General features: G+C 47.1%; 1 protein-coding gene across 5 annotated transcripts in view; it reads right to left on the reverse strand.

Moving 5' to 3' along the window:
* Positions 1-15718, reverse strand: part of PARD3B (par-3 family cell polarity regulator beta) — a 777127-nt gene that overhangs the window by 725463 nt on the left and 35946 nt on the right. For all 5 annotated transcript variants that reach the window (XM_083154121.1, XM_083154120.1, XM_083154119.1 and 2 more), the window contains exon 2: positions 4469-4570. In XM_083154121.1, the coding sequence (XP_083010247.1) occupies positions 4469-4570 (102 nt within the window). The remainder of the gene's footprint in view (positions 1-4468; positions 4571-15718) is intronic.

Here is a 15718-nt window from a genome sequence, read left to right on the forward strand (position 1 = left end):
TTACATACAACTGATATTCCGCATATCCACTAGGTGGCAGCAAACAAGGAGATAAGTCACCCAACCTGTGAGCGTTCTATATTACACTACACAGGATCATCAATAACACACAGACAATGCTCACAGCATCGCAAATGTATTAATCTCTCGCTGCCAGAATTGTCCTTCAAGAAGGAAAACCATTCCTCAGGCGGCAAGTGATTATTCTTACTGAGCATGTTATATCCAGGGCTGTGCAGGTGGGAAGTAATGCTGCAGAGTAAGAGGCCGTCACACATAGAAGTGTTACTGTGCATGGTATATACAGTACTGTGCAGGTGGGAAGTAATGCTGCAGAGTAAGAGGCCGTCACACGTAGAGGTGTTACTGTGCATGGTATATACAGTACTGTGCAGGTGGGAAGTAATGTTGCAGAGTAAGAGGCCGTCACACATAGAAGTGTTACTGTGCATGGTATATACAGTACTGTGCAGGTGGGAAGTAATGCTGCAGAGTAAGAGGCCGTCACACGTAGAAGTGTTACTGTGCATGGTATATACAGTACTGTGCAGGTGGGAAGTAATGCTGCAGAGTAAGAGGCCGTCACACATAGAAGTGTTACTGTACATGGTATATACAGTACTGTGCAGGTGGGAAGTAATGCTGCAGAGAATGAGGCCGACACACATAGAAGCGTTACTGTGCATGGTATATACAGTATTGTGCAGGTGGGAAGTAATTCTGCAGAGTAAGAGGCCGTCACACATAGAAGTGTTACTGTGCATTGTATATACAGTACTGTGCAGGTGGGAAGTAATGCTGCAGAGTAAGAGGCCGTCACACGTAGAAGTGTTACTGTGCATGGTATATAAAGTACTGTGCAGGTGGGAAGTAATGCTGCCGAGTAAGAGGCCGTCACACATAGAAGTGTTACGGTGCATGTTATATACAATACTGTGCAGGTGGGAAGTAATGCTGCAGAGTAAGAGGCCGTCACACATAGAAGTATTACTGTGCATGTTATATACAGTACTGTGCAGGTGGGAAGTAATGCTGCAGAGTAAGAGGCCGTCACACATAGAAGTGTTACTGTGCATGTTATATACATTACTGCGCAAATGGGAAGTAATGCTGCAGAGTAAGAGGCCGTCACACGTAGAAGTGTTACTGTGCATGGTATATACAGTACTGTGCAGGTGGGAAGTAATGCTGCAGAGTAAGAGGCCGTCACACATAGAAGTGTTACTGTGCATGTTATATACAGTACTGTGCAGGTGGGAAGTAATGCTGCAGAGTAAGAGGCCGTCACACATAGAAGTGTTACTGTGCATGTTATATCCAGGGCTGTGCAGGTGGGAAGTAATGCTGCAGAGTAAGAGGCCGTCACACATAGAAGTGTTACTGTGCATGTTATATCCAGGGCTGTGCAGGGAAGTAATGCTGCAGAGTAAGAGGCCGTCACACATAGAAGTGTTACTGTGCATGTTATATCCAGGGCTGTGCAGGTGGGAAGTAATGCTGCAGAGTAAGAGGCCGTCACACATAGAAGTGTTACTGTGCATGTTATATCCAGGGCTGTGCAGGGAAGTAATGCTGCAGAGTAAGAGGCCGTCACACATAGAAGTGTTACTGTGCATGGTATATACAGTACTGTGCAGTTGGGAAGTAATGCTGCAGAGTAAGAGGCCGTCACACATAGAAGTGTTACTGTGCATGTTATATACAGTACTGTGCAGGTATGAAGTAATGCTGCAGAGTAAGAGGCCGTCACACATAGAAGTGTTACTGTGCATGTTATATACAGTACTGTGCAGGTGGGAAGTAATACTGCAGAGTAAGAGGCCGTCACACATAGAAGTGTTACTGTGCATGGTATATACAGTACTGTGCAGGTGGGAAGTAATGCTGCAGAGTAAGAGGCCGTCACACATAGAAGTGTTACTGTGCATTATATATACAGTACTGTGCAGGTATGAAGTAATGCTGCAGAGTAAGAGGCCGTCACACATAGAAGTGTTACTGTGCATTATATATACAGTACTGTGCAGGTATGAAGTAATGCTGCAGAGTAAGAGGCCGTCACACATAGAAGTGTTACTGTGCATGTTATATACAGTACTGTGCAGGTGGGAAGTAATGCTGCAGAGTAAGAGGCCGTCACACATAGAAGTGTTACTGTGCATTATATATACAGTACTGTGCAGGTATGAAGTAATGCTGCAGAGTAAGAGGCCGTCACACATAGAAGTGTTACTGTGCATGGTATATACAGTACTGTGCAGTTGGGAAGTAATGCTGCAGAGTAAGAGGCCGTCACACATAGAATTGTTACTGTGCATTATATATATACAGTACTGTGCAGGTATGAAGTAATGCTGCAGAGTAAGAGGCCGTCACACATAGAAGTGTTACTGTGCATTATATATACAGTACTGTGCAGGTATGAAGTAATGCTGCAGAGTAAGAGGCCGTCACACATAGAAGTGTTACTGTGCATGTTATATACAGTACTGTGCAGGTGGGAAGTAATGCTGCAGAGTAAGAGGCCGTCACACATAGAAGTGTTACTGAGCATGTTATATCCAGGGCTGTGCAGGGAAGTAATGCTGCAGAGTAAGAGGCCGTCACACATAGAAGTGTTACTGTGCATGTTATATACAGTACTGTACAGGTATGAAGTAATGCTGCAGAGTAAGAGGCCGTCACACATAGAAGTGTTACTGTGCATTATATATACAGTACTGTGCAGGTATGAAGTAATGCTGCAGAGTAAGAGGCCGTCACACATAGAAGTGTTACTGTGCATGTTATATACAGTACTGTGCAGGTGTGAAGTAATGCTGCAGAGTAAGAGGCCGTCACACATAGAAGTGTTCCTGTGCATGGTATATACAGTACTGTGCAGGTGGGAAGTAATGCTGCAGAGTAAGAGGCCGTCACACATAGAAGTGTTACTGTGCATGGTATATACAGTACTGTGCAGGTGGGAAGTAATGCTGCAGAGTAAGAGGCCGTCACACATAGAAGTATTACTGTGCATTATATATACAGTACTGTGCAGGTGGGAAGTAATGCTTCAGAGTAAGAGGCCGTCACACATAGAAGTATTACTGTGCATGTTATATACAGTACTGTGCAGGTGGGAAGTAATGCTGCAGAGTAGGAGGCCGTCACACATAGAAGTGTTACTGTGCATGTTATATACAGTACTGTGCAGGTGGGAAGTAATTCTGCAGAGTAAGAGGCCGTCACACATAGAAGTGTTACTGTGCATGTTATATCCAGGGCTGTGCAGGTGGGAAGTAATGCTGCAGAGTAAGAGGCCGTCACACGTAGAAGTGTTATTGTGCATGGTATATACAGTACTGTGCAGGTGGGAAGTAATGCTGCAGAGAAAGAGGCCGTCACACATAGAAGTGTTACGGTGCATGTTATATCCAGGGCTGTGCAGGTGGGAAGTAATGCTGCAGAGTAAGAGGCCGTCACACATAGAAGTGTTACTGTGCATTATATATACAGTACTGTGCAGGTGGGAAGTAATGCTGCAGAGAAAGAGGCCGTCACACATAGAAGTGTTACGGTGCATGTTATATACAATACTGTGCAGGTGGGAAGTAATGCTGCAGAGTAAGAGGCTGTCACACATAGAAGTATTACTGTGCATGTTATATACAGTACTGTGCAGGTGGGAAGTAATGCTGCAGAGTAAGAGGCCGTCACACATAGAAGTGTTACTGTGCCATGTTATATACAGTACTGTGCAGGTGGGAAGTAATGCTGCAGAGTAAGAGGCCGTCACACATAGAAGTGTTACTGTGCCATGTTATATACAGTACTGTGCAGGTGGGAAGAAATTCTGCAGAGTAAGACGCCGTCACACATAGAAGTGTTACTGTGCATGTTATATACAGGACTGTGCAGGTGGGAAGTAATGCTGCAGAGTAAGAGGCCGTCACACATAGAAGTGTTACTGTGCATGTTATATACAGTGCTGTGCAGGTGGGAAGTAATGCTGCAGAGTAAGAGGCCGTCACACATAGAAGTATTACTGTGCATGTTATATACAGTACTGTGCAGGTGGGAAGTAATGCTGCAGAGTAAGACGCCGTCACACATAGAAGTGTTACTGTGCATGTTATATACAGTGCTGTGCAGGTGGGAAGTAATGCTGCAGAGTAAGAGGCCGTCACACATAGAAGTGTTACTGTGCATTATATATACAGTACTGTGCGTAATGCTACAGATTAAGAGGCCGTCACACATTCATATGTAGGTTGAAACACATTTAATAACTGGAACAGAAACAACATCCCAGTATAGTGCAAAGCACAGAATGTACAATATCATCTATCATCCATCTGGCTAACCAATGGCAGGCATCGCCGTGTGGCGTGACCCTCACCCAGTGATTGCTGGGCCGATGCAGCGATTGGTCTTTGGCTATGAATGACATTTGCGGTGTCCTATGTAAATTACACTTCAGTCTCACCTTGTCTTTGTCTTCAACAACATCAGCCACAACATCGTCAGGGTCCAGTATGCCCCCATCTCTGTATTCCAGGTTATGAATCTTCACCCAATATCCAGGTTCCTTAGAAAAATAAAATATATCAGTCAGGTGGTCGCATTATGGCATGAAGCAGATACAATGGTGTCACTTTGTATCACACAGGTACGGTTATAGTCTGACTATCACACATTACACAGGTAAGGTTATAGTCTGACTGTATCACACAGGTACGGTTATAGTCTGACTGTATCACACATTACACAGGTAAGGTTATAGTCTGACTGTACCGCACATCACACAGGTACGGTTATAGTCTGACTGTATCGCACAGGTACGGTTGTAGTCTGACTATCGCACATCACACAGGTACGGTTGTAGTCTGACTGTACCGCACATCACACAGGTACGGTTAGTCTGACTATCACACATTAAAGTTATAGTCTAAGTGTATCGCACATCACACAGGTACGGTTAGTCTGACTGTATCGCACATCACACAGGTACGGTTATAGTCTGACTGTACCACACAGGTACGGTTAGTCTGACTGTACCACACATCACACAGGTACGGTTAGTCTGACTGTACCACACATCACACAGGTACGGTTAGTCTGACTATCACACATTACACAGGTACGGTTATAGTCTGACTGTACCGCACATCACACAGGTACGGTTAGTCTGACTATCACACATCACACAGATACGGTTAGTCTGACTATCACACATGTACGGTTATAGTCTAAGTGTATCGCACATCACACAGGTACGGTTAGTCTGACTATCACACATTACACAGGTACGGTTAGTCTGACTATCACACATCACACAGGTACGGTTATAGTCTAAGTGTATCGCACATCACACAGGTACGGTTAGTCTGACTGTATCGCACAACACACAGGTACGGTTATAGTCTAAGTGTATCGCACATCACACAGGTACGGTTAGTCTGACTATCACACAGGTACGGTTATAGTCTGACTATCGCACATGTACGGTTATAGTCTAAGTGTATCGCACATCACACAGGTACGGTTGTAGTCTGACTATCGCACATCACACAGGTAAGGTTATAGTCTGACTGTACCGCACATCACACAGGTACGGTTAGTCTGACTATCACACATTAAAGTTATAGTCTAAGTGTATCGCACATCACACAGGTACGGTTAGTCTGACTGTATCGCACATCACACAGGTAAGGTTATAGTCTGACTGTACCGCACATCACACAGGTACGGTTAGTCTGACTATCACACATTAAAGTTATAGTCTAAGTGTATCGCACATCAAACAGGTACGGTTAGTCTGACTGTATCGCACATCACACAGGTACGGTTATAGTCTGACTGTACCACACCGGTACGGTTAGTCTGACTGTACCACACATCACACAGGTACGGTTAGTCTGACTGTACCACACATCACACAGGTACGGTTAGTCTGACTATCACACATTACACAGGTACGGTTATAGTCTAAGTGTATCGCACATCACACAGGTACGGTTAGTCTGACTATCGCACATCACACAGGTACGGTTATAGTCTGACTGTACCGCACATCACACAGGTACGGTTAGTCTGACTGTACCACACATCACACAGGTACGGTTAGTCTGACTATCACACAGGTACGGTTATAGTCTGACTGTACCGCACATCACACAGGTACGGTTAGTCTGACTATCACACAGGTACGGTTATAGTCTAAGTGTATCGCACATCACACAGGTAGGTTAGTCTGACTGTATCGCACAACACACAGGTACGGTTATAGTCTAAGTGTATCGCACATCACACAGGTACGGTTAGTCTGACTATCACACAGGTACGGTTATAGTCTGACTATCGCACATCACACAGGTACGGTTAGTCTGACTATCACACAGGTACGGTTATAGTCTGACTATCACACAGGTACGGTTATAGTCTGACTATCGCACATCACACAGGTACGGTTAGTCTGACTATCACACAGGTACGATTAGTCTGAGTGTATCGCACATCACACAGGTACGGTTAGTCTGACTATCACACAGGTACGGTTATAGTCTGACTGTACCGCACATTACACAGGTACGGTTATAGTCTGACTGTACCGCACATTACACAGGTACGGTTAGTCTGACTAACACAGGTACAGTTAGTCTGAGTGTATCGCACAACACACAGGTACGGTTAGTCTGACTATCACACAGGTACGGTTAGTCTGACTATCACACATTACACAGGTACGGTTATAGTCTGAGTGTATCGCACATCACACAGGTACGGTTAGTCTGAGTGTATCGCACATCACACAGGTACGGTTATAGTCTGACTGTACCGCACATCACACAGGTACGGTTAGTCTGACTATAACACATTACGGTTGTAGTCTAAGTGTTTCGCACATTACACAGGTACGGTTATAGTCTGACTGTACCGCACATCACACAGGTACGGTTAGTCTGACTGTACCACATATCACACAGGTACGGTTAGTCTGACTATCACACATTACACAGGTACGGTTATAGTCTGACTGTACCGCACATCACATAGGTACGGTTAGTCTGACTATCACACATTACACAGGTACGGTTAGTCTGACTATCACACAGGTACAGTTATAGTCTAAGTGTATTGCACATCACACAGGTACGGTTAGTCTGACTGTACCGCACATCACACAGGTACGGTTAGTCTGACTGTATCACACAGGTACGGTTAGTCTGACTGTATCACACAGGTACGGTTATAGTCTGACTGTACCGCACATCACACAGGTACGGTTAGTCTGACTGTAACACATTACGGTTGTAGTCTAAGTGTTTCGCACATTACACAGGTACGGTTATAGTCTGACTGTACCGCACATCACACAGGTACGGTTAGTCTGACTGTACCACATATCACACAGGTACGGTTAGTCTGACTATCACACATTACACAGGTACGGTTATAGTCTGACTGTACCGCACATCACATAGGTACGGTTAGTCTGACTATCACACATTACACAGGTACGGTTAGTCTGACTATCACACAGGTACAGTTATAGTCTAAGTGTATTGCACATCACACAGGTACGGTTAGTCTGACTGTACCGCACATCACACAGGTACGGTTAGTCTGACTGTATCACACAGGTACGGTTAGTCTGACTGTATCACACAGGTACGGTTATAGTCTGACTGTACCGCACATCACACAGGTACGGTTAGTCTGACTGTACCGCACATCACACAGGTACGGTTAGTTTGACTGTATCACACATGTTACTATAACAATGTTACAGCTGCAGCAAACGACAAGAGTAAGCGATGGAAGAGAATGGAGTTAGGGGCCGGCATGGTTGACTGCAGAAAAAGAGATAACATTTGCGCATGACCCTGGCGCACAGACATGTACTGATAACACAACTGGAATGTTTTTTCCACGTAACTAGACTGTGTCGCATTGTATGAAGGTGTGGGATTTAGGAATCCCACTACCAACATGGCAAATTAAGTGCTAAATTATTTCCTTAGTACCATGAGTGACCACCAAGGGAACCTGGTCCGGTATCTGTCTATTCCGGACTGCCATTATCCAGATTATATGGTTTCGGCTGGATTTTCTTTGTGCCCCCCGACTGCCTTGATCGCATAACAGGTGTTTGACCGAGCAATTCAATAGTGTCACTATTCTGGCAGCCATTAGCATTGGCGCACATGAAAAGCACCGGGATAAGCAGCACAAAGCGACTAAACCCTCTAAGTGGTAAGTCTCACGGTTCCTCACTGCGGTTTCTGTTAATGACGGTTTCATACAGGATGATCATTATCACCAAAATTGGTTAATAACAAGGTTTGCGCAGCAATTGGCACTGAAAGGGTTAATCATACACCTGCCTATAATCCGGCACAGAAGCCTCCTCTGATACGCCTGTCTGTATATATAGTAACCTCTGATTCAAAGCAAACAAATGAGTGTTGCTAGATACAGTTGCTGCAACAAGTCATCGTGCAGACTGTAAGGTAATGAGACAGACAGGTAGCTCAGGTGTGCGAGGTGGGAGCGTGCGCAGGTAGCTCAGGTGTGCGAGGTGGGAGCGTGCGCAGGTAGCTCAGGTGTGCGAGGTGGGAGCGTGCGCAGGTAGCTCAGGTGTGCGAGGTGGGAGCGTGCGCAGGTAGCTCAGGTGTGCGAGGTGGGAGCGTGCGCAGGTAGCTCAGGTGTGCGAGGTGGGAGCATGCACAGGTAGCTCAGGTGTGCGAGCGTGCACAGGTAGCTCAGGTGTGCGAGGTGGGAGCGTGCGCAGGTAGCTCAGGTGTGCGAGGAGGGAGCGTGCACAGGTAGCTCAGGTGTGCGAGGAGGGAGCGTGCACAGGTAGCTCAGGTGTGCGAGGTGGGAGCGTGCTAAGGTAACTCAGGTGTGCGAGGTGGGAGCGTGCGCAGGTAGCTCAGGTGTGCGAGGTGGGAGGGTGCACAGGTAGCTCAGGTGTGCGAGGTGGGAGGGTGTACAGGTAGCTCAGGTGTGCGAGGTGGTAGCGTGTACAGGTAGCTCAGGTGTGCGAGGAGGGAGCGTGTACAGGTAGCTCAGGTGTGCGAGGTGGGAGCGTGTACAGGTAGCTCAGGTGTGCGAGGTGTGAGCGTTTGCAGGTAGCTCAGGTGTGCGAGGTGTGAGCGTTTGCAGGTAGCTCAGGTGTGCGAGGTGGGAGCGTGTGCAGGTAGCTCAGGTGTGCGAGGTGTGAGCGTGTGCAGGTAGCTCAGGTGTGCGAGGTGAGCGTGTGCAGGTAGCTCAGGTGTGCGAGGTGGGAGCGTGTACAGGTAGCTCAGGTGTGCGAGGTGGTAGCGTGTACAGGTAGCTCAGGTGTGCGAGGTGGTAGCGTGTACAGGTAGCTCAGGTGTGCGAGGTGGGAGCGTGTACAGGTAGCTCAGGTGTGCGAGGAGGGAGCGTGTACAGGTAGCTCAGGTGTGCGAGGAGGGAGCGTGTACAGGTAGCTCAGGTGTGCGAGGTGGGAGCGTGTACAGGTAGCTCAGGTGTGCGAGGTGGGAGCGTGCACAGGTAGCTCAGGTGTGCGAGGTGGTAGCGTGCACAGGTAGCTCAGGTGTGTGAGGTGGGAGGGTGTACAGGTAGCTCCGGTGTGTGAGGTGGGAGCGTGCACAGGTAGCTCAGGTGTGCGAGGTGGGAGCGTGTGCAGGTAGCTCAGGTGTGAGCGTTTACAGGTAACTCAGGTGTGCGAGGTGGGAGCATGCACAGGTAGCTCAGGTGTGTGAGGTGGTAGCGTGCACAGGTAGCTCAGGTGTGCGAGGTGGGAGCGTGTACAGGTAAGATCAGGTGTGTGAGGTGGGAGGGTGTACAGGAAGCTCCGGTGTGTGAGGTGGGAGCGTGCACAGGTAGCTCAGGTGCGCGAGGTGGGAGCGTGCACAGGTAGCTCAGGTGTGCGAGGTGGGAGCATACACAGGTAGCTCAGGTGTGCGAGGTGGGAGCGTGCACAGGTAGCTCAGGTGTGCGAGGTGGGAGCGTGTACAGGTAAGATCACAGAACACAGCTGGTTTGTCTATGAAGAGGTCACCTCTGGCTGATGGAGATTATCTACAAATCACAAGCAGCCAAAGGAGAAATTCCACATTTTATGGTAACTCTGCCGCATAACAAGCCAGACGATTCTATCGCCCTTTTAATTTAACTGGGAAATCTGTAATTACTTATTATATTGATATATTGAAAACAGGTGTATAAATATATATTATGCAAAGACGTGGGGTTGGGGTGGGGGGGGGATGTACAGGGACGATATTAATTATCTACAGGCTCTGCCTCCATATGAAACACCCCCCCCGTATACATACATATATTCATACATACATAATAAATATATATATAAAAATGCATTAGAGAGCCAGTAACATCAATAAAGTACAAAAAGTATTTATTAGGCATATAAAGTGCATATCGGATCAAAAACAAGAAAAATAGTTAAAATGCAGGAGGAAGCGCCTACTTAGCATTATAGCAGCAAGACATCTTCACTACGCCAATCCTCCACCTACCAGTCATGACACCTGACAGGCTGTTTCGGTGCTACACTGCACCTTAGTCATGGGCTAAGGTGCAGTGTAGCACCGAAACAGCCTGTTGGGTGTCATGACTGGTTGGTGGAGGATTGGCGTAGTGAAGATGTCTTGCTGCTATAATGCTAAGTAGACGCTTCCTCCTGCATTTTAACTATTTTTCTTGTTTTTGATCCGATATGCACTTTATATGCCTAATAAATACTTATTGTACTTTACTGATGTTGCTGGCTCTCTAATGCATTTTTGTATTATTACCATTTTGTGAGCTTCAGCACTCCTGAAATTGCCCTGTGTGTGCAGCCTAGACTCACGGTCTGCCTAATTATATATATATATATATATATATATATATATATATATATATATATATATATATATATATATATATATAGATATAGATATAGAGAGAGAGAGAGAGAGAGAGATCACACACACACACACACTAACATAACATCATAGATCAGAATGAATTTAATATTCTTGTAAAATACTTTGTGTTCTTTACATAGTTGAATGTGCTGACAACAAAATCACACAAAAATTATCAATAGAAATTAAATTTATTAACCCATGGAGGTCTGGATTTGGAGTCACACTCAAAATTAATTTGGAAAAACACACTACAGGCTGATCCAACTTGGATGTAATGTCCTTAAAACAAGTCAAAATGAGGCTCAGTAGTGTGTGTGGCCTCCACATGCCTGTATGACCTCCCTACAACACCTGGGCATGCTCCTGATGAGGTGGCGGATGGTCTCCTGAGGGGTCTCCTCCCAGACCTGGACTAAAGCATCCCCCAACTCCTAGTCTGTGGTGCAACGTGGCATTGATGGATGGCGTGAGACATGATGTCCCAGATGTTCTCAGTTGGATTCAGGTCTGGGGAACGAGTGGGCCAGTCCATAGCATCAATGCCTTCATCTTGCAGGAACTGCTGACACACTCCAGCCACATGAGGTCTAGCATTGTCTTGTATTAGGAGGAACCCAGGGCCAACCGCACCAGCATATGGTCTCACAAGGGGTCTGAGGATCTCATGTCGGTACCTAATGGCAGTCAGGCTACCTCTGGCGAGCACATGGAGGGCTGTGTGGCCCCCCAAAGAAATGTCACCCCACACCATTACTGACCCACTGCCAAACTGGTCATGCTGGAGGATGTTGCAGGCAGCAGAACGTTCTCCTTGGAGTCTTCAGACTGTCACGTCTGTCACATGTGCTCAGTGTGAACCTGCTATCATCTGTGAAGAGCACAGGGCGCCAGTGGTGAATTTGCCAATCTTGGTGTTCTCTGGCAAATGCCAAACGTCCCCCACCTGTGGATGTCGGGCCCTCATACTACCCTCATGGAGTCTGTTTCTGACCGTTTGAGCAGACACATGCACATTTGTGGCCTGCTGGAGGTTATTTTGCAGGGCTCTGGCAGTGCTCCTTCTGTTCCTCCTTGCACAAAGGCGGAGGTAGCGGTCCTGCTGCTGGGTTGTTGTCCTCCTACGGCCTCCTCCACGTCCCCTGATGTACTGGCCTGTCTTCTGGTAGCGCCTCCATGCTCTGGACACTACACTGACAGACACAGCAAACCTTCTTGCCACAGCTCGCATTGATGTGCCATCCTGGATGAGCTGCACTACCTGAGCCACTTGTGTGGGTTGTAGACTCCGTCTCATGCTACCACTAGAGTGACAGCACCGCCAGCTTTCATTAGTGACCAAAACATCAGCCAGAAAGCACAGGAGCTGAGAATTGGTCTGTGGTCACCACCTGCAGAACAACTCCTTTATTGGGGGGTCTCGCTAATTGCCTATAATTTCCATTTGCACAATATCATGCGAAATTGATTGTCAGTCAGTGTTGCTTCCTAAGTGGACAGTGTGATGTCACAGAAGTGGGATTGACTTGGAGTTACATTGTGTTGTTTAAGTGTTCCCTTTATTTTTTGAGATGATAGATAGATAGATAGATAGATAGATAGATAGATAGATAGATAGATAGGATAGATAGATAGATAGAGCCTGTGGCTATAGGGGGACCTGGCACTGACCCAGCCTGCTCTGAATTCTACATTAGGTACCTCTGCAGGGTCAGGTAGTGCTTGCACCCCCCTCTCTCCCTAACACTTTCACTCTCTCTAACCTCTAACTCTCTAACCCACCCCCCCCCCCCCAGTGCCTAACCCTAGCCTTCTCCACCCCCTAGTGCCTAACCCTATCCTTCCTCCCCCCCCTAGTGCCTAACCCTATCCTTCCTCCCCACCCTAGGGCCTAACCCAAACCTTCCCCACCCCCTAGGGCCTAACCCTAGCCTTCCCCACCCCCTAGGGCCTAACCCTAACCTTCCCCACCCCCTAGGGCCTAACCCTAACCTTCCCCACCCCCTAGGGCCTAACCCTAACCTTCCCCACCCCCTAGGGCCTAACCATTACCTTCCCCACCACCTAGGGCCTAACCAATACCTTCCCCACCCCCTAGTGCCTAACCCTAACCTTCCCCACCCCCTAGTGCCTAACCCTAACCTTCCCCACCCCCTAGAGCCTAACCCTATCCTTCCTCTCCCCCTAGGGCCTAACCCTATACCTTCCCCAGCCACTAGTGCCTAACCCTAACCTTCCTCACCACCTAGTACCTATCCCTAACCTTCCCCTCCCCCCTAGTGCCTAGCCCCCTCCCAGCAGCTTACCCCTCTCTCTAGTGCCTAACCCTAACCTTCCCCACCCTAGTGCCTAACCCTAACCTTCCCCACCACATAGCAGCCTAGCCCTCCCTCTAGTGTGTAACCTTAACCTCGCCCTCATGCAGCATAATTGCCCACCCAGCAGCCTAGCCCTCCCTCTAATGCATAACCCTAACCCCCACCTAGCAGCCTAGCCCTCCCTCTAATGCGTAACCCTAACCCCCACCTAGCAGCCTAGCCCTCCCTCTAATGCGTAACCCTAACCCCCACCTAGCAGCCTAGCCCTCCCTCTAGTGTCTAACCCTAACCTAAATTTCTTCAGATTTCCTCAACAAATTACCAGCTAGAATGCGGAAGGTCTGCAATGCTGGAATTGCTGCAAAAGGTGCATTCTGTGACGAAAGCCCTGTGCCAAAATCATTATTTTAAGCAAAAATCATTATTTCTACTCTTGTCAATGTCTTGAGTTGCAGAATGAATAAAACATATTACGTTGATTAATAAAAGTTCATATAAAACATGAAATGGTCTGGGTGACCCCAAACTTTTGAGTGTAGTGTACGTCACACAAAATGACACACAGCGAGTGATGCCTGGTGTGACGAGCCCCCAGGTCACGTGCTGCGCTGCTAGCGTAGGGTGCATTGATTTGCCACAGATATGTCCTGGTTGCGGTGCGCTGCGGATAGGAGACCCCAGGAGGCTGAATAACCCCACGTGACACTTGTATATATGTGTGCGACTCTGTATACAGAGCACAATGGAACTTGGTGTGGAAATAAGAGGATAATGTATCTTTGTAACCTAGTTATATTGCACTGGACTAGAGACTGTACAGTCCCCCTAAAACGCAAGCCAATCCATTACTATACAGGCCTTTATAACTGGGAAACCATTGATGTGTCAGTGAGTAATAAGTGCACCCCCTAGTGCCTAGCTGTTGGGGTCCTGGGGGAATGAGTTTGGGAACCACTGTGCTAGAGTATGCTTTAAGGATGAGGAACATTAATATTCACATTATTATTCTTTTTTATAATCACCGGCAACGTAACCAGAAAGGTAACGCGTCAATCTTACAGCTATATCTTATTAGTTATAATCAATATAAACCATCCGCGCTGCAGGAGCGGCGCCGGCGCCTGTGTCAGTTACATTGTGTCCTCCGCACAGTTCCACGCCATCACGTGGCTGCTTTCTCCGAGATTATTTTCATTATTGAATTAACCTTGCTGCTTGTTTTATGAGCGGCTCTTTGCATATTAAGTATTTTGTGGTTCTAAATATTGAATGAATAACCAGGTTTATGATGTTATTGATATACAATGTGAGGGCCTATAGATCATGCTGGGAGAGTGCTGGCTCAGCTGCTTTATCCGATTAGCCGGCGGCATTTGTGTTACCGGGAGCTAAGGATGGGTGAATTATCCCCCTGATGAAATTGGGATTGAAACCGGTGATCCAGTATATACGAAGGCGGTTCAGTAAGTAACATTATCTATGTCTAATCGCCACCACGTACAACTACTAACCCTCATAGCCATTAATCTGCCATACTGTCCCAGCATCAGGTGTAGGATAGCTTCTGTGTGCCAGCCCCAGTTATCCTCTCAGGAGCTGGTACCTGCGGAAAGGATTCCCAGTCAGCAATAGCCAGTAATCGGGGATTCATATAGATTAGAATTACCCCCCCCCCTACACTTTATAAGGCCTATTGGGAATTTTCCACATATTTCCAGTATGCATTACCTGAGCAGGCGTGCGCGGTACTACTTACGTGCGCGGTACTACTTACGTGCGCGGTACTACTTATGGGTTCATGCGCCTTTATTGCTATAAATAGCACAAACAGCGCCATAGCACTAAAGGGACTCTAGAACCCCCGATAGAAGGCGCCTTTATGATAGAAGATGGCATTTGGCGAGCGGCATCATTCCGCACAACAAGCGCATTATCCTGCAATAAGATAAATAGAATCTGACCTTATACATTACAGCATTACCAAGGTAACAAGCTTTCGCCGCAGCGCCTGTAACGCGTCACCGCATATCCTATTGTAAAGCACAACGTAATATGCTGCGCTACATAAGAAACGGTTAATAAGTAATAAACCTCCAAGTGGCTCAGATTATCATTTGATTAGAGTTTAAACGCTTCCACCTTTGAATATTTGGAACAAAGTTTGTTCTGCAAATAGGCGGAGCGCTGAGGCCTTGTTCAGTGACTTCACCCGCGCTCACCCCGCTGGACAGGCAGTCACTGGTAATACAGGCACATTTCACAGCATGTTCAGATGATGAAGGGGGGGGGGTGACCCGTAGGAATGTGCATTGTTTATATAATTTGTACGCAACAGACGCTATGCGCGATAATATCATTAATAGTATAGTTATCATGCATATTGATATTGGTTAAATATAATGTTGCATAGTTCGTGTACCCAGCTTAAGGGCAGCACGGACGGTGTAGTGGTTAGTATTGCAAAACTGAGGTCATGGCTTTAATTCCCACCATGGT

The sequence above is a fragment of the Crinia signifera genome, chromosome 7, assembly GCF_055691185.1.
Source record: "Crinia signifera chromosome 7, ASM5569118v1, whole genome shotgun sequence".
NCBI lineage: Eukaryota > Metazoa > Chordata > Amphibia > Anura > Myobatrachidae > Crinia > Crinia signifera.